Source organism: Garra rufa, chromosome 7, assembly GCF_049309525.1.
Source record: "Garra rufa chromosome 7, GarRuf1.0, whole genome shotgun sequence".
NCBI classification, from domain to species: domain Eukaryota; kingdom Metazoa; phylum Chordata; class Actinopteri; order Cypriniformes; family Cyprinidae; genus Garra; species Garra rufa.
This window is the reverse complement of record NC_133367.1, coordinates 43,751,156-43,776,999: the sequence shown is the minus strand read 5'-3', so window position 1 is coordinate 43,776,999 and position 25,844 is coordinate 43,751,156. Positions and strand designations below refer to the sequence as shown.

The 25,844-nt window shown below is 42.3% G+C and overlaps 1 protein-coding gene across 3 annotated transcripts in view; it reads left to right on the top strand.

Annotated features, from left to right (window-relative positions):
• klc4 (kinesin light chain 4) overlaps nt 1-25,844 on the top strand; it is a 57,515-nt gene that overhangs the window by 27,624 nt on the left and 4,047 nt on the right. Inside the window, exons 9-14 of one of the 3 annotated variants that reach the window (XM_073844688.1) lie at nt 2,803-2,902; nt 4,856-4,905; nt 5,646-5,713; nt 5,925-6,033; nt 6,150-6,269; nt 17,928-20,085. In XM_073844688.1, the coding sequence (XP_073700789.1) occupies nt 2,803-2,902; nt 4,856-4,905; nt 5,646-5,713; nt 5,925-6,033; nt 6,150-6,269; nt 17,928-17,933 (453 nt within the window). In that variant the 3' untranslated portion in view covers nt 17,934-20,085. Of the gene's footprint in view, nt 1-2,802; nt 2,903-3,050; nt 3,487-4,855; nt 4,906-5,645; nt 5,714-5,924; nt 6,034-6,149; nt 6,270-17,927; nt 20,086-25,844 lie in introns of those variants that run through there. The other 2 variants (XM_073844687.1, XM_073844689.1) reach the window with 2 other exon arrangements.

The following is a 25,844-nucleotide window of genomic DNA, read 5'->3' as shown; positions in this document are numbered from 1 at the left end:
CATGAAACAGACTAGACTAGACTAGACTTGGCATGAAACAGACTAGACTTGGCATGAAACAGACTAGACTTGACATGGAACAGGCTATACTTGACTTGGCATGAAACAGACTTGACTTGACATCAAACAGTCTAGACTTGACATGAAACAGACTTGACATGGCACGAAACTGACTAGACTAGACTTGACTTGGCATGAAACAGACTAGACTTGACTTGGCATGAAACAGATTACACTTGACATGAAACAGACTTGACATGGCACGAAACTGACTAGACTAGACTTGACTTGGCATGAAACAGACTAGACTTGGCATGAAACAGACTAGACTTGGCATGAAACAGACTAGACTTGACATGGAACAGGCTATACTTGACTTGGCATGAAACAGACTTGACTTGACATCAAACAGTCTAGACTTGACATGAAACAGACTTGACATGGCACGAAACTGACTAGACTAGACTTGACTTGGCATGAAACAGACTAGACTTGACTTGGCATGAAACAGATTACACTTGACATGAAACAGACTTGACATGGCACGAAACTGACTAGACTAGACTTGACTTGGCATGAAACAGACTAGACTAGACTTGGCATGAAACAGACTAGACTAGACTAGACTTGGCACAAAACAGACTAAACTTGACTTGGCACGAAACAGACTAGACTTGACTTGGCATGAAACAGATTAGACTAGACTAGACTTGGCACAAAACAGACTAAACTTGACTTGGCATGAAACAGACTAGACTTGACTCGACATGAAACAGACTAGATTTGACATGAAACAGACTAGACTTGACTTGGCATGAAACAGACTAGACTTGACTCGACATGAAACAGACTAGACTGGACATGAAACAGACTTGACTTGACATGAAACAGACTAGACTTGACATGAAACAGACTTGACTTGACATGAAACAGACTTGACTTGGCACGAAACAGACTAGACTTGACTTGGCACGAAACAGACTAGACTTGACTTGGCATGAAACAGATTAGACTAGACTAGACTTGGCACAAAACAGACTAAACTTGACTTGGCATGAAACAGACTAGACTTGACTCGACATGAAACAGACTAGATTTGACATGAAACAGACTAGACTTGACTTGGCATGAAACAGACTAGACTTGACTCGACATGAAACAGACTAGACTTGACATGAAACAGACTAAACTTGACTTGGCATGAAACAGACTAGACTTGACATGAAACAGACTTGACTTGGCACGAAACAGACTAGACTTGGCACGAAACAGACTAGACTTGACTTGGCACAAAACAGACTAGACTTGACTTGGCATGAAACAGATTAGACTAGACTAGACTTGGCACAAAACAGACTAAACTTGACTTGGCATGAAACAGACTAGACTTGACTCGACATGAAACAGACTAGATTTGACATGAAACAGACTAGACTTGACTCGGCATGAAACAGACTAGACTTGACTCGACATGAAACAGACTAGACTTGACTCGACATGAAACAGACTAGATTTGACATGAAACAGACTAGACTAGACTTGGCACAAAACAGACTAAACTTGACTTGGCATGAAACAGACTAGAATTGACTCGACATGAAACAGACTAGACTTGACTTGACATGAAACTGACTAGACTTGACTCAACATGAAACAGACTAGACTTGGCACAAAACAGACTAAACTTGACTTGGCATGAAACAGACTAGACTTGACATGAAACAGACTAGACTTGACTTGGCATGAAACAGACTAGACTAAACTATGCATGAAACAGATTAGACTAGACTAGACTTGGCACAAAACAGACTAAACTTGACTTGGCATGAAACAGACTAGACTTGACTCGACATGAAACAGACTAGATTTGACATGAAACAGACTAGACTTGACTTGGCATGAAACAGACTAGACTTGACTCGACATGAAATAGACTAGACTTGGCACAAAACAGACTAAACTTGACTTGGCAAGAAACAGACTAGACTTGACTCGACATGAAACAGACTAGACTTGACTTGACATGAAACTGACTAGACTTGACTCAACATGAAACAGACTAGACTTGGCACAAAACAGACTAAACTTGACTTGGCATGAAACAGACTAGACTTGACATGAAACAGACTTGACTTGACTTGGCATGAAACAGACTAGACTAAACTATGCATGAAACAGACTAGATTTGACTTGGCATGAAACAGACTTGAAAAGACAGCAGATTACAACATAAACACGACAAGGAACAATGGCAACAAGAGGGCTACTTATAGCAAACAATGAGGGGCACATGACACAATTCAACCAATGAGAAACAAGACACATGACTAGAACAACCAATGAGAACATGACGCATTGAACAGAGGAACCAATAGCAGGAATACAAGAGGGAAAGGGAAGCAAGACACTAACAGCATGAATCAAACTACAAAATAAAAGACATGAAAACATGAACTCAAAAACAAAACCCAAAACCCCACGTTACAATATTTTTTTAAAGTGCACTCTTAAAATTAAAGCTGTTTTAAAAGGTTCTTCAAAGAAATTCCATGGAAGAAACATTTTTGGTTCCACAAAGAAGAACCATTGAGTCAAAGGTCCTTTTATGAACCATCTCATTCTTACCTTTTTATAATCTGAAGAACCTTCTTTCACCACAAAGAAGCTTTTGTGAAACAGAAAGGTTCTTCAGATGTTAAAGGTTCTATTTGGAACTATTTAAACAATAAAGGTTCATCTATGGCATGGTGAAGCGCCTTTATTTTTCAGAGTGTAAAATTACTTCTTTATTTTTTCCTGCAGGCTTCATGCTATCTGAAACAGGGCAAGTACAAGGAAGCCGAGATCCTCTACAAAGAGATCCTGACGCGCGCCCACGAGAAAGAGTTTGGATCTGTAGATGGTACGATCATTGCTTGATTATGGCACTTTATTATTCATTAGCTGACAGACTGCATGCTTTCTTCTTATGAAAGTTTTTTATTTCTTTTTTTGCAACAATATAAAACTGAACTGTTGTCATTGCTGAATGATATTGATGACCTCACCAGCCAACCCACGACTTTTGATATCGTGACCTTTCTGCACACCTGGCCTCTGGTTTACTACCATTCAAAGTGAAATCCAGGAGCAAACACAACCAAAAAAGCATATTTTTAATACCATGAAATATAGGATTAATTCACACTCAGAAAGGTTTATGACTGTTACATGTTCTTGCCACATATGTAAATATGTTTTGCTGTGAAGATGAATTGACTTTCAAGTATGGAGGCTATATTAGTGAACTGCTTGCCTGTGCCAGGCAAAATACTCAATGTAAATGTCTCAAAAATAAATGTGAAGTGCAAAAGCATTTAGTGTACAAACAACTAAACAGATGGTTTGTATCTGTGATTTCCCTTATTTTTTACTTCTTGGAGGTTGTTAAACTTTCCGTTGAAGTTCTGTGTTAAGTCATTTGTGACTTTCTTTTCAAAAGCTCATCCTTTTTTGTCATTTTGTTGTTAATCATTTTTATGTTGATTTCATAATTAATTTCAATAAATCAACTTGATTAATTTCTTCATTTTTCTATATCTTTTGTTTCTTACTGTATTCATGCCAAATTTATGTTGCATTCTTGACATTTTTAATGCATGTTTACCTGGTGGACAGTTAGTGACAAAATGACAAAACTTCAAGCAATGTTGTTACAATTATTGTTAGGTCCCAAACGTATGGAAGCCTGTTTCGGCCACTGAAAAAAAAAAAAAGAAGGTATTTGCGATTTTTTTATATCTCACAATTCTGATTTTCTTTCTCACAATTTCGAGTTTACATCTCACAATTCTGACTTTTTTCTAAGAATTGCAAGATGTAAACTCACAATTGCAAGTTATAAAGTCAGAATTGTGGGCTATAAACTCGTAATTGCGAGATATAGTCACAATTCTAACTTTTTTCTCACAATTCAGACTTAATTTATTACAATTGTGAGTTTATATCTCACAATTCTGACTTTTTCTCAGAATTGCATAATAAAACTCAAAACTGCAAGTTATTAAGTCAGAATTGTGGTATATAAATTTAAAAATAGTCACAATTCTAACTTTTCTCACAATTGCAAGTTTATATCTTGAATTTTTCTATATTTTTCAATATCTTGAGTTATTTTCTCAGAATTCTGACATAAAAAAAAATCGCAATTATAAAAAAAATGGCAAACACTGGCGATTTTCTTACAATTGTGACTTTATATAATTTATAACTCGCAATTGCATGTTTGTATCGTACAATTTTAAGAAAAAAGTCAGAATTGTGAGATAAAAAGTCACAATTGCAAGTTACAAAGTCCAATTCTGAGGTTAAAAAAAGGACAATTTTCTTAAAACTGCGATTCCAACTTTATAACATGCAACTGCAACTATATTATACAATTCTGAGTTCTGAACTCACAATTGCGGGTTTATATCTCGCAGTTCAGAGAAAAAAGTCAGAATTGCAATTGGTAGAAAAGTCAGACATATGAGATAAAATGCCACAATTAGCTTTTAATTTTTATTTAGTGGTGGAAACAAGCTTCCATACATAGGCGTAGTAATTTGAACAAATATTAAACTTTACTATAAAACTCCTATAACCTTGGGAGGAACCTAAGAGGAACCTAGTCATATCTAGAAACCAGAACGTCACAGAAAAAACATTCAGGATGCCTTAAAAACATCAAAGCAATTCCCTGGCAAGATTTATTAAAACATAAGTATGATTTTACAGTAGTAACTATAGTATTTGGCAGAAACTGTTTCTGTTTTTACCATGGTGTGATTTTGTAATGGCTCACTATAGTAGCAGAACTGTTTCTCTGTGTCTGCAGCTGTAAATAAACCCATCTGGATGCACGCTGAGGAACGACAAGAGAGCAAAGTAGGTTTCTGCCAGCACATGTGTGTGTGTGTGTGTGTGTGTGTGTGTGTGTGTGTGTGTGTGTGTGTGTGTGTGTGTGTGTGTGTGTGTGTGTGTGTGTGTGAAATGCTTAGATGTTCATGTGGCAAGCTGATATAGTGGGTACAGGAAAGTCACCAACTACTTTCCAAATATTCACAGTTCTTGTGTTTTCTGGCTTTACCAACTCAGCAACACAAAATCCAGAGGAAAATAATCCAAGCCGCTCGGAATAAGGAATGCACTGCAGGTGTTCCACAGTTTCTCAATGGGATTTAGGTTGAGCCTGACTAGGCCTCTAGAGAATGGTCACTTTCTTGTCATTTATGGTGCTCCGATTAGGGTTACTGTCATATTGAAATGGTTGAAACTGCCTGAAGGAGTGCTGCAGGTTTTCCTCAGTCTGTCAGTATTTTGCATTTTTCAGTCCCGACTGAAGAGAAACTTCTCTACAACTTGTTCTTTGGCTGGTAAGATGTGTTGGGTTTTGTCAGACATACTGTCTATAGACCTTTTTCCCTGTGCCTTTCCACAACTTTAAGTCCTGTAAATGTTTTGAAAGGAGGTTGTGGCTTTCTTTACCCACTCTATACATATTTACAGCAAACACAGTTTCCATTACTGCAAACCTGTCTGGATGATTGACAGCTGAGAAGATTTTGAACCGTCACTTTCTTTCTCTCTCTCTCTCTCTATGTATTTCCTCCTCTTCTTTCTCTCAGGGAAAGTTGGCAGATGGGAATCATTACGGGGAATACGGCGGCTGGTACAAAGCCTGCAAGGTGAACAGGTGAGAAAGAAGCAGCTACAGTTACCCAATCGTACCTGCCCCACAGCTAAAATTGCAGTTAATTGAGCTGAAAGTTCAGCTTAAAGGAACGTTCTAGAAAGTTGAATACTTTCTTCAAAAAGTGCAAATGTAGTCTGAATATTAAATGTGTTGGGAAACTATATAAGACACATCTGAGAGTGAAACTGTGTGTGTGTGTTTTCATCCACAGCCCCACGGTAAACACCACACTGAGGAACCTTGGTGCTCTGTACCGAAAGCAGGGTAAAACAGAAGCGGCAGAGACCCTAGAGGAGTGTGCCATGAGGTCCCGCAAACAGGTGCAACATCTGTAAAAAATCATAGCGGTTTAAGCTGGGCTATATGATGTCTTTGTAACATGTGCATATGTGTATGTGTGTGTGTGTGTGTGTGTGTGTGTGTGTGTGTGTGTCAGGGAGCATCAGTGGACCCTCAGAGAGATGGAGAGAGGCGGAGGAGCACTGCATCGATCTCCAGTGTGAAGTACGAATGCAGCAGTGATGCCGGAGAAGAGGGCAGTGTGGAGTGGAATGGGGTGAGTGAATAATATTTCTGTTATGTTAAGCTGCTTTAAGCCTATGGAGCCTAAAGGGGACATGGTAATGAAAAAAAAAGAGAGAAAAAATATGATTTTGCATGCTCTCACAGATTTATTGCGTTCCTCTGAGAAGCTTTGCATTATCTTGCATTGCCTCTCAAAACATTTGCATTCTCTTATAAAAAAAAAGTATTGTGTTCACTCTCAAAAAGTGTTGTATTCCCTCAAGAAACTTTGTGTTTTCTCACAAAACATTTGCGTTCTCGTACAAAAGTATTGTATTCTCATGCAAAAAGTATTGCATTCCTCTGCAAAGCTTTACTTTCTTTTGCAAAAGTGTTGCATTCTCTTGGAAAAAAAAATAGTTATTTTGCAAAAGTATTGTGTTCCCCAAGAAACTTTGCGTTCTCTTGCAAAACATGTGCGTTCTTTTGCAAAAGTATGGTGTTCCCTGAAGACTTTGCATTCTTTCGCAAAACATTTGTATTTTTTTTGCAAAAGTATTGAGCTCCCCCAAAAAACTTTGCATTCTTTTGCGAATTAATTAGCATTTTCTTTTGCAAAAATGGTGCGTTCTCCTGAGAAAATTTGCATTCTTTCGCAAAAGTATTGTGTTGCCCTGAGAAACTTTGCGCTCCCCCAAGAAACTTTGCATTCTCTTGCAAAACATTTGCGATATTTTGCTAAAGTATTGCATTCCATAAGAAACTTTGCATTCTCTCGCAAAACACCTGTGTTCTTTTTAAAATGTATTGCGTTCCCCAGACAACTTTGCATTCTCTTGGAAAACATTTGTGTTCTCTTGAAAAAAAAAGTATTGCGTTCCCCAAGAAACTTTGCGTTCTCTTGGAAAAATTTGTTCTTTTGCAAAAGTATTGCGTTCCCCCTGGAACTTTGTGCACTCTCACAAAAAATGTACATGGTCTGGCAAAAGTATTGCGTTCCCCCAGAAACTTTGCGTTCTTTTGCAAAAATGGTGCGTTCTCCTGAGAAACTTTGCATTCTCTTACAAAACATTTGTGTTCTTTTGCAAAAGAATTGTTCCACTGACAAACTTTGCAAAATATTTCTCACAAAATATTTGCTTTCTTTTGTAAAAGTATTGCATTCTCCCGAGAAACTTTGCATTCTCTCACGAAATATTTGCATTGTGTTCCCCTGAGAAATTTTACGTTCTCTTGCAAAACATTTGAGTTCTTTTGCAAAAGTATTGCATTTCTCGAGAGAACATCTCGGTTACGAAGGTAACCCTTGTTCCCTGAAGGAGGGAATGGAGAACGTTGAGTGACATCATTTTGGGGATCGTACTCAAGACCCTATCACCTCTGAGCTAAAGAGAAAAGGCCAATGAACATTGGCGAGTGGAATTTGAAGACAAGGGGGCTCAATGCGTAACCATCCCACTGCCCTGTAGACAGCTGATGGCCCACCAGGGGTGCCAGATTTCTGAAGCAACCGTTGGGGGGCTGCGCAGGATGACAAGTTTGACAGTGTCAGCTCGTTGTGTGCCAGAGCATAGGAGGAGGCAACACTCCGAGTGGAGTGAGCTCGAACTTCTAGGGAGCACGGCTTACCTTGGCTTTTGTATTCCAAGGTGATGGCATCTGCTACCCAATGAGCCAACCTCTGTTTGGAGACAGCATTCCCCTTCTGCTGTCCCCCAAAGCTTTTTTTATATCACCCAACCAATATTATGTTTTACATTAAAAACTTTTCTTGAAGGAAATTCAAACACTTTGTAAACAATCGCAAATGTTTCTTGGGTAAAAATAGATTTTTTTTCCTTTCCATCTGATTTAATTTTACCATCACCAAAATCCCTTTAGTGATATTTTGGAATAACACTTATAATGATGTCCCTTCCATCTGACTGATATCACTCATTAGCAATTAGAAATACTCTGTCCTTATCAACCTGTCAATTTTACATACAGCAGGGAAAATAAGTATTTGACACATCAGTAAGGGGATTTCTAAGTGGGCTATTGACACTAAATTTCCACCAGATGCAGCCATCAAGCCAAATATTGAATTCATACCAAGAAATCAGAACATTTAAGGATACAAGTTGAGTCATAAATAAAGTAAAATAGGGAAACAGGGAATAAGTATTGAACACATGAAGATAACAAGGTGCAAAATGACATAGAAAGCCAGGAGATCACCTGAAATCTGTCAGTATTGAGAGAGAAACCCTGCCCCCTATCAGTACTAATTGATATCAGCTGCTTTAGTCCTAATTGATGGCCTATAAAGGCTTCTCATTACCCAGAAGGCTCACAGGAAAGACTTCATGATGGGTAAAAGCAAAGAACTCTCTCTCAAGATCTTCGTAATCTTATCGTTGAAAAGCATTTTGATGGGAATGGTTATAGGTGCATTTCCAGAATGCTGAATGTTCCTGTGAGCACTGTGGGGGCCATTATCCGGAAATGGAAAGAGCATCAGTTCACCATAAACCCGGCCACGATCAGGTGCTCCACGTAAGATCCCTGTCCGAGGAGTCCAAAGAATAATCTGGAGAGTTCTCCAAGAGCCAAGAACCACTCGGGCCGAACTTCAGGAAGACCTTGCATCAGCAGGTACTGTTGTTTCAAAGAAAACTATAAGCAATGCACTGAACCGCCATGGCATCCATGCACGCTCACCACGCAAGACTCCATTGCTGAACAAAAAGCATGCTGAGGCTCGGTTAAAGTTTGCGAAACAGCATTTGGAGAAGCCTGTGGATTATTGGGAGACTATAGTATGGTCTGATGAAAGCAAAATTTAACTTTTTGGCAGTCATTCTACACCAATTTTGGAGAAGAAATGGCACTGCCCACCACCCCAAGAACACCATACCAACAGTTAAGTTTAAGGGTGGAAGCATCATGGTTTGGGGCTGCTTTTCAGCAAGGGGTACTGGCAGGCTTCATATTATTGAAGGCAGGATGAATGGAGAAATGTACCGGGACATTCTGGATAAAAATCTGCTGCCATCTACCAGAAAGCTGAAAATGAAAAGAGGATGGACATTTCAGCAAGACAATGATCCCAAACACAAGGCCAAGGAAACAATGAAGTGGTTTCAAAGAAAGAAAATCAAGTTGCTTGAATGGCCCAGTCAATCACCTGACCTAAATCCCACAGAAAATCTATGGAGAGAACTGACGATCAAAGTTCATAAAAGATTTAAAGAGCGTTTGTGTGGAAGAATGGGCCAGAATCACTCCTGAGCAATGCAGACGACTGGTCTCTCCATACAAGAGGCGTCTAGAAGCTGTAATCACCAACAAAGGCTTTTCTACAAAGTATTAAATAAAGTGTGTTCAATACTTACTCCCTGTGTCATTTCACTGTATTTATTATGATTCAACTTGTATACTTAAATGTTCTGATTTCTTTGTATGAATTCAATATTTGGCTTGATGGCTACATCTGGTGGAAATGTAGAAATCCCCTTACTGATAAAAATGCTGATGTGTCAAATACTTATTTTCCCCGCTGTACATTGGGTTTGCTACCATATCTTTGTTTTAAAGAGTTCATTTCCTGGTTTTAGTTAAATTGTGGCCACGTTGTACTAATTCGTCCCCTTGCTTTAGGGGCATTATTTCATCAATATCTTGTTTTTTCATATGTGGAGCTCAATAGATAGATAGATAGTTTGAATTAAATATTACCTTTAATCCACTATTCATAAAACTAAATATTCATCATTTGAAATATTCATCATCATAATTAAACACACATAGTGAAGCTTGAATCGAGAAGCAGCTATTTGAACAGCAGGTACAATAATGATGCAGTGTTTTCTGGTTGTGGGATTGATGTTGGGACTGAGACTGTGTGTGGCACTCAGTACTGCACTGCAGTGTGTTCAGTGTGCCAAAGTCCCCTGCTGATGTCATATCCTGTGTGACATCAGTGCTGTGTGACTCAGCAGTAGCAGTCATTCTCTCCTTACCCACAAACCCTCATCACTGACGCTATCATTACTGCTGTTATGATGCAAAGCTATGATTAACAATTACTTCACAGCTATTTTTGTTTAACCGGTAATGTCTTCTAAACCATAACATCTGTGATTATAAAGCAGACAGACATTCCTAATCAAAAGAGTGCATATTCTAGAAGTAAAAATCCCATTCATTTTTTTGCGTTCTCTCGCAAAATATTAGCTTTTTTTGCAAAAGTATTGCAGTCTTTCAAGAAACGTTGCATTTTCTCACAAAATATTAGCTTTTTTGCTAAATATTGCATTCTCCCAAGAAACGTTGCGTTCTCTCACAAAATGTTTGTATTCTTTTGCAAAATGATTGCGTTCCCAAAAAAAAACTTTGCATTCTCTTGCAAAACATTTGCATTCTTTTGCAAAATTATTTCATTCCCCTGAGAAAGTTTGCATTCTCTCACAAAATATTTCCATTTTTTTTTTTGCAAAAGTATTGCAGTCTCCCAGGAAACTTTGCATTCTTTTGCAAAAGTATTACGTTCTCCCGAGAAACTTTGCGTTCTCTTGCAAAAGTATTTTATTCCCCTGAGAAAGTTTGCATTCTCACAAAAGCATTGCAGTCTCCCAAAAAACTGCATTCTCATGCAAAACATTTGCATTCTTTTGCAAAAGTATTTAATTCCCCTGAGAAAGTTTGCATTCTCTCACAAACTATTGGCGTTCTTTTGCAGAAGTATTGCATTCATAAGAAACTTTGCGTTCTATTGCAAAACATTTGTGTTCTTTTGCAAAAGTATTGTATTCCCCAAGAAACTTTGCATTCTCTTGCAAAACATTTGAATTTTTTTGCATAGGTATTTCATTCCCCTGAGAAAGTTTGCATTCTCTCACAAAATATTTGCATTCTTTTGAAAAAATATTGCATTCCTAAGAACTTTTGCATTCTCTTGCAGAACGTTTGCATTCTTTTGCAAAAGTAATAAATTCCCCTGAGAAAGTTTGCAGTCTTTTACAAAACATTTGCATTTTTTTTTTTGCAAAAGTATTGCGTTCTCCCAAGAAACTTTGTGTTCTTTCACAAAATATTTGTTCTTTTGCAAAATAATTGCGTTCCCCAAGAAACTTTGCATTCTTTTGCAAAACATTTGCATTCTTTTGCCAAAGTATTTCATTCCCCTAAGAAAGTTTGCATTCTCTCACTATTTTTTTTTTGCAAAAGTATTGCAGTCTCCCAAGAAACTTTGCATTATCTCACAAAATATTTGCTTTTTTTGCAAAAGTATTACGTTCTTCCGAGAAACTTTGCGTTCTCTTGCAAAAGTATTTTATTCCCCTGAGAAAGTTTGTATTCTCACAAAAGCATTGCAGTCTCCCAAAAAACTGCATTCTCATGCAAAACATTTGCATTCTTTTGCAAAAGTATTTAATTCCCCTGAGAAAGTTTGCATTCTCTCACAAACTATTGGCGTTCTTTTGCAAAAGTATTGCATTCATAAGAAACTTTGCATTCTCTTGCAAAACATTTGCATTCTTTTGCAAAAGTATTTCTTTCCCCTGAGAAACTTTGCATTCTCTCACAAAACATTTGTGTTCTTTTGCAAAAATATTGTTCTCCCGAGGAACTTTGTGTTCTTGTCACGGATTGGTCAGGTTCTGCACCCACAATCACTCCCAGATCACCGTCACCTGAGTATTGATTAATGAACACCTGCACGTAATCATCACCAACACATAAAAGACACTCTCCACACACCACTCATGGTCCGGGCTCGTTCCAGAGAAAGCGGACTTCCAGTAACTCTTGGCGAGTATCACTATCGAGATTACTTACCCAATTGTACTTACCTTATCTCTGTCTCGTTCCAGTCTTCCAAGCGCCAGTCCTCTGTGTCTTCTCAGTATCCTGTCATTAGCGGTGTGTGGCCGTAAGCTGACTTCCGCGTCAGCGGAGGGTGGTGGATCCACGAACTCTCTGAACCCCTCTGGCTTTCGTTCTTGGAATCCTCCAGTCTCGCCACCTAAAACGGAAAGGACCTGTTACTCTCTTCACGTTACCATCCAGCTCAGTATTCATCACTTCAAGTCTTGCTCACCTTCACGAACTCACCATTCACCTCCGGCACTGCTGCTTGTATAAATAAAACACCATTTGTATAACACTTACCTTCTTGTCCCGTCTGCTTCATAACAGAAGCCCGGACCAATACAGTAAGCAGCATGAGTGCTCAGGATCCATTCCAGGAACTGGTGGATAATCTGCGGAAGGTTTTGTTGTCATCCCCATCTGTCACCCCTTCCGCACCATCGGCACCCGTACCTCCATGCACTTCTTCGGAACCACCATCCAGTCCCATGGCCCGACCAGCGCCCTACGCTGGCGGGGCGGAGGAGTGCAATGGATTTCTACTGCAATGTTCTCTTGTCTTTACTATGCAACCAGCGCTCTATCCTACAGACCAGTCTAAAATAGCGTTTATCACCTCTCTTCTCACAGGACCAGCTTTGAAGTGGGCCGAATCGATGTGGCAGCAAAGCGGGCCGACCACTCGTTCCATCCAGGCATTCATCAATCACTTCAAAGAAGTGTTCAACCGTACAGACGGGGAAGTATCAGCGGGTGAGCAGCTCTATCACTTATCACAAGGATCGATGTCCACCCATGAGTATGCTTTACGGTTTCGAACCCTAGCCGCTGCCAGTGGATGGAACGAGCGGTCGTTGCTGACCACCTATCGTCTCGGGCTCGAACCCCGTCTTCGCCTCCAACTAGCTGCGTTGGATGACGCTATGGGTCTGGAGCGTTTCATACAGCAATCCATCAGATGTTCTGACCGCATGCAATCATATCAGACTCTCTCCGATGTCTCTCCTAATGCACTCCTCCGCCCAGTGGAGACCGCCAGCCCTCCAGAACCAGAGCCGATGATACTTGAATCTGGTAGACTATCATCCGCTGAGCGACAGAGAAGGCTGACCCGGGGTCTGTGTCTCTATTGTGGAGCCAGTGGGCATGTTCGGATGAAATGCCCCCTTCGTCCTGTTCCTACCGCGGTGAGTGTCATCCAATCCGAAGTTGAAAAGATGTATCCTCTGTCTACATGTGTTCAGTTAACCACCTCCACATCTTCTGTCATAGCCCACGCTCTCATCGACTCCGGGTCAGCGGGGAACTTCATCTCGGGGAGCCTCTGTCGCCAGTTACAGCTCCGAACCGAAGCTTCGTCGAGCGTCTACCAGATTCAGCCCATAACACGTTCCATCACAGCACGACCCCGTATCCATCGTAAATGCCAATCCATCCACCTTCAGATAGGAGCTCTTCACCAAGAACTCATCCAACTTCTGGTTCTGGAGGGGGCCACCATGGACATCATCTTGGGGCGCCCGTGGCTGGTGAAGCACAATCCCATCATCTCTTGGGGCAATGGAGAGGTAATCCGGTGGGGTCATGACTGTTTTCCAGAGTGCTTTCCAGAAGCTCCACGCCCTATACCAAGACCCATTCCTGTCTGCGCCACATCCATCGAGAGCCCTTTGGAGCAACGATCCACCGAGGTTCCGGATACCTACTCCTCTTTCCAGGACGTCTTCTGCCCCAAGAGAGCTTCCCAGCTACCTCCCCATCGGCCATGGGACTGCGCCATAGACCTGATTCCTGATGCTCCTTTGCCCAGAGGAAGGATCTACCCGTTGTCACTTCCGGAGACTAAGGCCATGGAGGAGTATATTCACGAGGCTCTCCAGCAAGGATACATTCGTCCCTCCACTTCTCCCGCGGCATCCAGCTTCTTTTTCGTGGCGAAAAAGGATGGAGGGCTGCGGCCGTGTATTGACTACCGCATCCTGAATCAAGCCACAGTCAAGTTCAAATATCCCCTTCCTCTCGTCCCAGCGGCCCTCGAACAACTCCGGTCAGCCACCATCTTCACGAAATTGGACCTCCGCAGCGCTTACAATCTGGTGAGAATACGGAAGGGGGATGAGTGGAAGACGGCCTTCGTGACCCCTACAGGCCACTATGAGTATTGCGTCATGCCCTATGGCCTGGTCAACGCCCCTTCCGTATTCCAAAACTTCATGCATGAAGTCCTCCGGGAGTTTCTCCATCGGTCAGTAATTGTCTACATTGACGATATCCTCATCTACTCCCGGAGTGAGACTGAACACATCCACCACGTTGCGGAGGTCCTCCAGAAACTCAGGGAACACCAACTCTTCTTGAAAGCAGAAAAATGTTCATTCCACCTTCCATCCGTTCAATTCCTGGGATACATCATCGACCGTGAGGGTATTCGTATGGACGAGAGGAAGGTGTCATCTGTCATGTCCTGGCCAAAACCCTCTTCTGTCAAAGAACTCCAGAGATTCCTCGGTTTTGCTAATTTCTACCGCCGTTTCATTCAAGGTTATAGTATCATCACAACTCCATTAACCAACCTACTCAAAGGAAAACCAACTAAACTTACCTGGAACCCCGAAGCCGCCGCAGCCTTCCAATCCCTCAAGGACGCCTTCACCCAGACTCCTATTCTGCGCCATCCAGATCCAGACCTTCCTTTCGTGGTGGAGGTGGATGCATCAACCTCGGGAGTCGGAGCGGTTCTCTCCCAACATCACGGAACTCCACGTTTACTCCATCCATGTGCCTACTTCTCCCGGAAGTTCAGCCCGGCGGAGAAGAACTATGACATTGGCAACCGGGAACTTCTCGCCATCAAGCTCGCCCTGGAGGAGTGGCGACACTGGTTGGAGGGAGCCAATCATCCTTTCCTGGTACTCACAGATCATAAAAACCTCCAATACCTCCGTGATGCAAAAAGGCTGTGCCCACGTCAGGCCAGGTGGGCACTGTTCTTTTCAAGGTTCCACTTCTCCATCTCCTATCGTCCCGGTCCAAAAAATATAAGAGCAGATGCCCTGTCTAGAATCCACGACTCCACTGATTCCACTGAACCTCCCAGCAATATCCTCCCACAAGACATCTTCATCAACCCCATCGAATGGTCTGCTCCCCCTAGTGTCGCTACTCCTGCTCCTCGCCCTCCGCCGGGCTGCCCTCCTGATCGACGTTACATTCCTAGGACACAACGGGTAGATCTCATTCGCTCCATCCACACTTCCCTGGGCACTGGACATCCCGGGACCAACAACACCCTCTCGCTGCTATCCGAGCGCTTCTGGTGGCCTGGGATGGCAAGGGATGTGCAACGGTTCATCCAGGGGTGCAAGGAGTGTGCCATGTCCAAAAGTCCCAGGCATTTGCCCGCAGGTAAACTCCATCCCTTGCCAATCCCGAACCGCCCCTGGTCACACCTGGGAGTGGATTTTATGACGGACTTACCAGCATCGGATGAGAACACCTGCATCTTTGTTATCGTGGATCGATTCTCCAAGTTCTGCAAGTTACTGCCCCTGAAAGGACTACCCACTGCCTTTGAAGCAGCCCAACTCCTGTTCAATCACGTCTTCCGTCAGTATGGAATACCTGAGGATATTGTATCGGACCGCGGTCCTCAGTTTATCTCCCGTCTATGGAAATCCTTCTTCCGTCTCCTAGGTGTGACCGTCAGCCTCTCCTCTGGCTATCATCCGCAGTCCAATGGCCAGACGGAGAGGAAAATCCAGGAAGTGGGGCGGTTCCTCCGGACCTTCTGCCACAACCACCAGAACTCCTGGAACCAGTTCCTGGGCTGGGCAGAGTATGCCCAAAATTCACTGCGGCAACCGTCCACCGGCCTCACACCATTCCAGTGCGTTCTCGGATTCCAACCACCGCTATTTCCCTGGAATGGTGAACCATCTGAGGTTCCCGCAGTGGATCTCTGGTTCCGGGAGAGCGAGAGGGTCTGGGACGAAGCACATCACCACCTACAGAGGGCAGTACGCAGACAGAAAGCCTTCGCGGATCGGAGGAGGGCCCCAGCCCCAGAATTCAGGCCAGGCGATCAAGTGTGGCTTTCCACTCGAGATATCCGTCTGCGACTGCCCTCCAAGAAATTAAGTCCCAGGTTTGTTGGTCCCTTCAACATCCTGGAACAGGTCAACCCCGTCACCTACAGGCTTCAACTCCCACCTGAATATCGCATTCACCCCACCTTCCATGTCTCACTACTGAAACCATTTCATCCACCTCTCACTCTCTCCACAGAACCTGACCACGAAGAAGAACCTCCTCCCCCCCTCATGCTGGAAGATGGAGCCGTCTACTCCGTCCGGGAGATTCTCCGGTCTCGTCGTCGTGGTGGTCTACTCGAGTACCTGGTTGACTGGGAGGGTTATGGACCAGAGGAGAGGTCATGGGTCCCAAGAGATGATATTCTAGATCCCACGCTCACTGAGGAGTTCCACGCTAGTCATCCTGAGTTCCCTGCACCCCGAGGACGAGGTAGACCACCACGGCGCAAGAGACTTCGGCCCTCAGGAGCGGGCCCTGGGGAGGGGGGTAGTGTCACGGATTGGTCAGGTTCTGCACCCACAATCACTCCCAGATCACCGTCACCTGAGTATTGATTAATGAACACCTGCACGTAATCATCACCAACACATAAAAGACACTCTCCACACACCACTCATGGTCCGGGCTCGTTCCAGAGAAAGCGGACTTCCAGTAACTCTTGGCGAGTATCACTATCGAGATTACTTACCCAATTGTACTTACCTTATCTCTGTCTCGTTCCAGTCTTCCAAGCGCCAGTCCTCTGTGTCTTCTCAGTATCCTGTCATTAGCGGTGTGTGGCCGTAAGCTGACTTCCGCGTCAGCGGAGGGTGGTGGATCCACGAACTCTCTGAACCCCTCTGGCTTTCGTTCTTGGAATCCTCCAGTCTCGCCACCTAAAACGGAAAGGACCTGTTACTCTCTTCACGTTACCATCCAGCTCAGTATTCATCACTTCAAGTCTTGCTCACCTTCACGAACTCACCATTCACCTCCGGCACTGCTGCTTGTATAAATAAAACACCATTTGTATAACACTTACCTTCTTGTCCCGTCTGCTTCATAACAGTTCTCTCACAAAATATTTGTGTTCTTTTGCAAAATTATTGCATTCCCCAAGAAACTTTGCATTCTCTTGCAAAACATTTGCATTCTTTTGCAAAAGTATTTCTTTCCCCTGAGAAACTTTGCATTCTCTCACAAAACATTTGTGTTCTTTTGCAAAAATATTGTTCTCCCGAGGAACTTTGTGTTCTCTCACAAAATATTTGTGTTCTTTTGCAAAATTATTGCATTCCCCAAGAAACTTTGCATTCTCTTGCAAAACATTTGCATTCTTATGCAAAAACATGCGTTCCCCCAAGAAAAATTGCAAGTATTGCGTTTCCAAAGAAACTTAGAACTCTCTCACAAATAAATGTGCGTGCTCTGGCAAAAGTATTGCGTTTCCCCAGAAACGTTACATTCTTTTGCAAAAGTATTGTGTTCTCTCGTAAAACATTTGTGTTCTCTTGCAAAATCATTGCATTCTCCAGAGGAACTTGTAGCAATAGCCAAAAATACATTGTAAAGATGGTTTAAGAAGTCAAAAATATTATGTAATCACTAAATCAACCTAAATACATTAACTTATGCTTACAAAACAAATCCTTACAGGTTAAATCTTGTGATACTAATAGACATTATCTGCGTTTATGGTTTTTCATTGAATTGCCCATCTCACGTGTGCTTTTATGTCCTGTCTCTCTCTTTCTCTCTGTCTTTCTCTCTCTCTCTGCATTAGGCCTAAGCTCTCCTCATCTTCCTCTGTCTGCTCTTACAACAAATCAGATCTGATCTGCCTGATCTAAATGGATTGCTGTGCGGTTTGCTCTCTGCCGGGTGGAGTGCGCGTGGAGAGAAGCCCAGCACAGCTTTAACTCTTTGCTAAGGCTGATGGGATATCGTCTTACATTCGCTGTGTGTTCTTGCTCTCTCTTTCTCTGATTCTTCCGCACACTGACTGATTTCACTCATTTGCTCATTCTTCCTTGTTCTCTGCGATGTCTGTTTTTGTGTCTGCATTGTTAACTGTGTAACACTGATTAATTATCTGTACTATACAAGCTCAGTAAAACACACGTATTGGACTAGCAAAGTGATGCTCATGAACAGGCAAAATCTAAAGAAATAAGAAATTGGATTGGTGTGATAGTGACAGCAGTGTTATTAAAAATTATATGTAATTTAAATGGTACGTTATTTATATACACTACTGTTCAAAAGTTTGGGATCTGCATTTATTTGATCAAATATACAGTAAAATTGTAAAATATTGTTTCTATGTGCCCTGATAGCACGCGTAAATCTCTGAGACGTCTATTTGACGTCGGCAAGACATCTGCAAAACGTAGTTTGCACATCTGCAATACGTCTGTTGGACGTTTCCTATCAGATGTCAAAAAGATGTCTATTAGATGTCTTTAAGATGTTTTAAAATGTATGTAAAACTGACATGATGTCTGCCAGATGTTTGTACACAGCAGATGCTTTCCAGATCAAGAGATCTTTAACAGACATCATGCAGACGTAAGTGTGCTATCTGGGTAGCAAAAGAAAAATAAAATATGGAAATAATAAATCTGAGACTGCTCAAAAATGAGCATTTTTTACAAAAAAAATTGTAATCCTTATAACAAAGGTTAAATTGAAATGAGCAGAAATTTCCACCGATCAAAGAAAGTCTTACGGTTTTGAACTAATAGGGTGAATGAATGATGACTGTATTTTTATTTTAGATCAATTTAATCATAAATTTTCACTAGTGACCTAAAAGTAGTGAGAAATCACTAGGACCCATTGGACCATTTTAAAGAATTAGTTCACTACCAGAACAAAAATGTACAGATAATGTACATTATCCACACCTTGTTGTCATCCAAGATGTTCAGGTCTTTCTTTCTTCAGTCGTGAAGAAATTATGTTTTTTGAGGAAAACATTTCAGGAATTTTCTTCATATAGTGGACTTCAATGGTGCCCCTGAGTTTGAACGTCCAAGATGAGCGTTTGAGGTTAAAAAAAAAATATATATATATGACTCTTCTTCCTCAACTGGGATTGTTTAGAGCCCTTTGAAGCTGCATTTAAGCTGCATTTTGGACGTTTAAACTCTTGGGCACCATAGAAGTCCATTATATAAAGAGAAATCCTGAAATGTTTTCCTCAAAAAACTATTTCTTTACGACTGAAGAAAGAAAGACATGAATATCTTAGATGACAACGGGGTGAGAACATTATCTGTACATTTTTGTTCTAGAAGTGAAGTAATCTTTTAATTTATTTTCTTTGTTTCACATTTATGTCTTCATTTTCAGGCCGCATGGCCTCAATCGTTTGGACAAAACTACATAACTCATATTATAACTGTTATAATTTAGTTTATTTATGTTTATACCCTTTTTGTATTTCATACAAAGTTCAAAAACTGAATCACACTTGAAAAAAAGTGTATTATTTGCTCCAAATCATGTTTAGGTTGGGTTGTGTCAAGTAGGCTAAACTCATTCTTCATTGGCTTTTGTGCTGCCAAAGACATGTGACTTTAGGAAAGGCCAAAAGTTCACTCAAAATCTGCTCAGTATGCCAGTAACAGAGGCGGCGAGTTTTACACCGAAGCTATTTTTGCAATTCTCTGAGATTCTGCTAATGCCACAGAAATTGCACACTTCATCTTTCAATGTATTACTGTATGTGTTCACCATTCAAATCAATCAGGATTTGTGAATTAGTGCGCCTGCAGCCAATTCTTCACTGTAGCTGTTTGACTGAAGGCCTCACGGCAGATTCATGGGATGTTTGGACTGCGTGTGTAAATATATATATGTGGCTGTTTCTGCACGCTGATGTATGTCTTCATTAAGCTCATATGACATCTAAACCCAATAAAGGCTTGGAATTAGTGGCCTGGCATCTGTCTGTGTGCATGAATGTAAATTATAAGTGAATGTTTTATTGAAGGCGCTCACTCAGCCACACGGTGACCTAGTTTCTGTCACTGGCAGCTTGCTTTTGCCTCAGTTTTCTTCACCATGACAGCACAGAGCGTGGATTAAAGTAAAACCGAAGGGCTATTTCATATGTGTTTGTTAAACATCTAAAAGCTTTTGGTTTTATCGTGATGCTGGATTTAGCATTTTATTAAAGACTGTTTACAGAGTTGGTTGCTAGCCTGAACAGCTCCAAAATGTCAATGTGTAGCTCAGATTTGTAATTAATGCTCAAATGTAATGGATTGGATTCAGTGTATTGGATTTCCACATTGACAATAAAGCTGTAATGCTATAGTTACCCTAGTAAAGCATAGTTACATAACCTGAGAGCATGACGTCGTGCGTCTGTGAATACAAACATGTCCTGCCATCTGCTGGGCTCAGAGATACACTGCAGTGCTGCAGAGCTTTTCTAATGTATGGTATTTTTAACATGTTTACCACTGTACATTGGCTATTATATGGGCTAGGCCAATAAATAAGCCAGGATTTGGAGATTATTAGTTGTTGTCCAATAATCTTGCCAAGTTGACTGATAAACACAAGTTTGAATTCTCCTTCGTGTCAGATCCAAGATCTACCAACAGCTGCAGTGAGCTTATACTTTTGTAGGGCGAATGAGCCTAATGCGTTACCCACAACACTGTTTGTATTATTGCAGATACCCTGCGACCAGCATAATTCAGTAAAAAGCAAAAACAATAAGCAAACTACACCACAATCACATGACTTCAATGTCATCATCTCCACACTTCTGACAAATGTACAATTTAAGTTGAATCAGTTTGCGAGAGTGTGAGTAAAGCGAGGGGTGGGTTTACCTGACAACTTCTGTAGTACATTTAAGCCACCTGTTAGCAACTGCCTGTTTCAATACATAAAAAAGAATAAAGAAGAGCAAAGAAACAGATCCAGGATCTTCCTTATTTTTTTATTTAATGCACCTTATTTTAACATTCAACAACTCTGTTAACAAACAGAGCACTTCTGTGAGGTAGCTTAAACAATCAAGTAATAAATTACATAAATTCTTCACTTCTCGACTTTAGTGCAACAGTAAATATAAAAAAGGTCTAATATAAAAACAAATAGCACCTCAACTTAAAATACCCGGCAGGCATGTAAACAAATGAAAAAATGAAAGTGCCACAATGTTTGCTGTGTTTCTGTGTGGAGTCAAGAGGTTTAACTCTGTGCCACCGCATAACTATAGATGTGTTAAAAAATAATGAGAATATATATACCAGAGGTTGCGTTAGACTGTTACATTGCCCGTCATTTTGACGGACAGGTCGTAAAAATTCCGTCATAATTCATTATTACCCGTCATTTTAATTTTCATATTTTAATTATAACACATTTAGTTGCATTTATTTTTGTTTACATTTAAATTTTTAATATGTTGAAGAGAACAGATGAGACTGCTTAACTTTTCATGTTCAACACCACACCCCGCAGTGACATCGATTTTATGGTAATATATTTTCATTTTAATGAGCAATATTGATCAGTAAATCCCAGTCGATATTTTGGTCTATCTATGCTGTTTTCAGTCAATGACTAACAAGTATATAGTGCGCCTCCCATCCAATAAATCGCAATGAAACAAAGTCTCAAATTTCAAATTCAATTTCATTAGGAAATTCAAGCAATAAATACCATTTTGGCGCTCTTTAATGTGGCATGATAGATTGTTGTAGCTTCTTAATACTACTGCGCCTGTGCGTAATCAAACACACAGCAATAGACAAAAGATTAGTAACAGTTGCATTTTAGTTCTGGAGCAAGTGCTCTGTTGCCACACTGGAGCGCACTCGCCACCAACTGGAAATAGGGGTGCGAATTATAGCTAATAATTACACTAGATCACCCTCTGTGTAATCGGTCAGATGGCCTTCAGATTTTTCCGTCATTGCAACAAAAATTCCGTCAATGACGGACAGTTTTCAGTTAAGGCGACCTATGATATATACATTGATATATACATATATATCCGAGTCCTGATCGGGAGGTAATGTCGGATTCCGATCAAGTCTGAAACCACGTGATTGGGCCCGATTTCCGATCACGTGATCGGTTCGGGACATCCCTAATACAAATGGTAATCAATATGCTAACAAATGTCTCTGGTACGAAGGTAACCCTTGTTCCCTGAAGGAGGAACCAGACACGTTACATCAAGTGACGTAATTTTGGGGATCGTACTCTAGACCCTCTGAGCTAAAGAGAAAAGACCAATGAACATTGGCAAGTGGAATTTGCAGCGGCATGCAACCACTCATTCAGGTTTTTGCTGAGGAGCCGAGCCACAACCTGGCTTTAGTGCAGTCCAGGATTGTGGCAGGAGGAGGTAACGTCTTGTTCCCTCCTTCAGGGAACGAAGGTTACCTTTGTAACCGAGATGGTCCCTCTCATTCGTTCACTCCGAGCTTGTGTTTACAGACCTTGTTGCAGGCATTTAACCAAAACCCCATTTTCCTTACTGTATAACCAATTTTGTGGACTTCTGGAACTCCCCACAATCCTGAACTGCGTTGCGTAGCCGAGGCCCAATGCTGACAAGGTAGCGTGTCAGAACAAGGGAGTTCAGTGTGCAACCGTCCCACCGACGTCCCACCAGTGGTGCCAGATTTCTGAAGCAACTGTTGGTGGGCGGAGCACAATGACGCATTGAAGTCATGTGGGAATAATAAGAAAGAACAATATATATCAGTTTTAGGGGAACACAGAAGGTACAGTAGAGAATACTGAGACATTGCCAAAACTAGAGGGGGATGAAGGAGGTCCCTCCTCAAGGGGGTCTTCCAGGAAGGGGCTGTTGCGAGGATCATGAGGTCGGAGAACCAGGTCCGGGTGGGCCAGTGGCTGTGTCCCAGCTGGTCCCTTCTAAAGGGGAGCCTCGGCCAGGGAGTAAAAAAGAAAACAGGTCCACCTGTGCCTGGTCGGATCGACTCTAGAAGAGCTGGACCACTTGGCGATGGAGTCGCCATTCTCCAGAGAGAGTGCGCTGTTGTGAGAGCACATCGGCTGCACGATTCAGCTCCCCTGGGAACGGCCCGCAGCTTTTGGAGCCTTGTGTGACTCCAAAGGAGGAGATTGTACTGAAATGCCCGACCCTCGAAAGCAAACCGAAGAAACAATCTGTGTCAAGGTAAAATCACCTTCAGGCTGCACACCAATCCTGGTGGCGTATGCAAGGAAAAATGCGTTTCAAGGTGAGCATCTTGAATGGTGGCCTGTGAAGGGACCGGTTCAGTACTCGAAGTTCCAGGATCGGTCGTAACCCACTGCTCTTCTTGGGCACGATGAAGTAAGAACTGTAGAATCCCAACTTCATCTTGGCTGGAGGGACTGGCCTTCGCCAGGAGGACTGCAATCTCTGCACACGGGACAGAGGCATCGGTGTCTGAACAGACAGATGTGTAATGTCAGTGAGTTATGAGTGATGAGTAAAATCAGGCTGCCAGGGGCCTTCTTCCCTGGTTGGGGCATTGGCGAACTCAAGCTCTGAGTCCAAGTCTGAGGAGGCACAGCGTCACTCAGGAACGGAAAATGGGGCGTTAAGCCCAGAGATGGAGGAAATTGCTCTTTTTGTGAGTGTTTGGGTACCACTGACCCACCGTTGAGGGTAGTGAGAAGTGAGGAGCTCAGATGTGAAGAAGCCGTGTAGGGGGCCCTCAACGTCTTAGTGAGCTCCTCATGCACCTCCGGGAAGAAAGGCACTGGGGCGGGGCGAGCTTTAAGGTCGCTTCTTGCTCCCAGAAACTAATTGTCGAGCCGCGAGTGGCCCAGCAGAATCTTCAGCATCAGCAGGCGTAAGCCCCTGCTCTGATGCTGCAATGGACATTCTGTCATCCTCTGGAGCATCAAAGGAGATGCTAGGCTCGACGTGCGAGCGAGCGCCATTCTTTGGCATCTCCACGGAACCACGCTTTGAGGAGTTGGACTTCTGTGAAAGCTGGCCCGGCTGAACATTCCGAACGGTAATCCTCAGATCGCCCTGGCGTCTGAAGAGGGTAAAGCAGGGGTACTCAAATCTAAACTTGAAAGGTCCACTTACCAAATTTCCGTTCAGTCCGAGGTCCGGAAAAGTAACGGTCAAATTCCAAGTACTCCGACAACAACAAAAAAACAAAGTGAGCGAGAGTGTGAACGAGTGACGTAGTTGTCACGTTGCTATAGCCATGCTGTTACAGCTGCTGCGATTTGACATAGATGACGCAGCTAAAACGAGTACAATCCTCAAAGACATAGATCGCAGAATCACAATCACGTGCTCCATTGAAAACTAATTTGGATTGTGATTAAATTAGCATGTTGGTTTTGGCGTCGGTCCAGATTTAACCGTATCTGGGTCCGGATGCGGACCGGAGTCCGCCTATTGAGTACCCCGGGCGTAGAGGATAAGGGCTGCCATCTCGCGAATGAGAGGCGGAATCCAAGTGTGGCCATGGTCATACACTTGCAATGAACGCACAAACCATCCAAGAACACTGCCTCAGCGTGATCTTGGCCCAGGCACGAGAAGCAACAATCATGGCCATCAGTGGAAGACAAAAAGCCACAGCATCTAGAAGTACAGTACATGGTCAGAAAGACATCCTGTATTGCAGAGATACTCTCGAAGACCGTGTAAGAAAAAAGCTCTTTTAGATCGGTCTGCCCAGGGAAGAACATGGCACAACTGTGCACTCAGGGAGGGGGGCGCACTTCACTGTATAAGGCAAGGATTGCCTATGCACGATGCCGGCTTAACCGGTTCCATAATCGAGCTGTAGTTTCTTCTTTCTCTTCAAATCTTCTACGTAGTATAATCGCTGCGAGAGGCGAGGCTCCGAAGCAGAAATCTAAATGAGTGGTTGCACGTCGCCGCCTTATATACCAGTGTGTATCGGGGAGTGGTACGGCATGCAAATTCCACTCGCCAATGTTCATTGGCCTTTTCTCTTTAGCTCAGAGGTGATAGGGTCTCGAGTACGATCCCCAAAATGAAGTGAACGTTGGAGTGAACGACTGAGAGGGAAACATGGTTACTACAATTTTACTATAATAAAAACATAGTTAATTTTCTAAGGGTTTAAAGGAACACTCCACTTGTTTGGGAAATAGGCTCACTCTCCAACTCCCCTAGAGTTAATAAGTTAAGTTTTACCGTTTTGAAATCCATTCAGCCGTTCTCCTGTTCTGGTGATATCACTTTTAACATAGCTTAGCATAGATCATTGAATCCTATTAGACCAATATAGCATCGCTATTGGCAACTCTTCTGTAGTTATATTGTGTACTAAATCCGGCGGAAAATGTAAAGCTGCGATTTTCTAGGCCGATAAGGTTAGGAACTACACTCCCATTCCGGTGTAATAGTCAAGAAAGTTTGCTGCCGTAGTATGGCCGAAGCAGGCGCAGTAATATCACGCATTGTGCTCCGCCCCCCAACGGTTGCTTCAAAAATCTGGCACCCCTGGTAGGCCGTCAGCGGTCTACAGGGTGTTGGGACGGTTAATGGATTTCAAAATGGTAAAACTCAACTTATTAACTCGGGGAGAGTTGGAGAATGGAGAATGAACCTATTGACTTCAGGATAATGGAACTGGAAATGCTAAAATGCTAACTTGTGCTAATTCCTGCAGCACTCTATAGAGCATATGTATATTAATTGTTTCGCATTTCA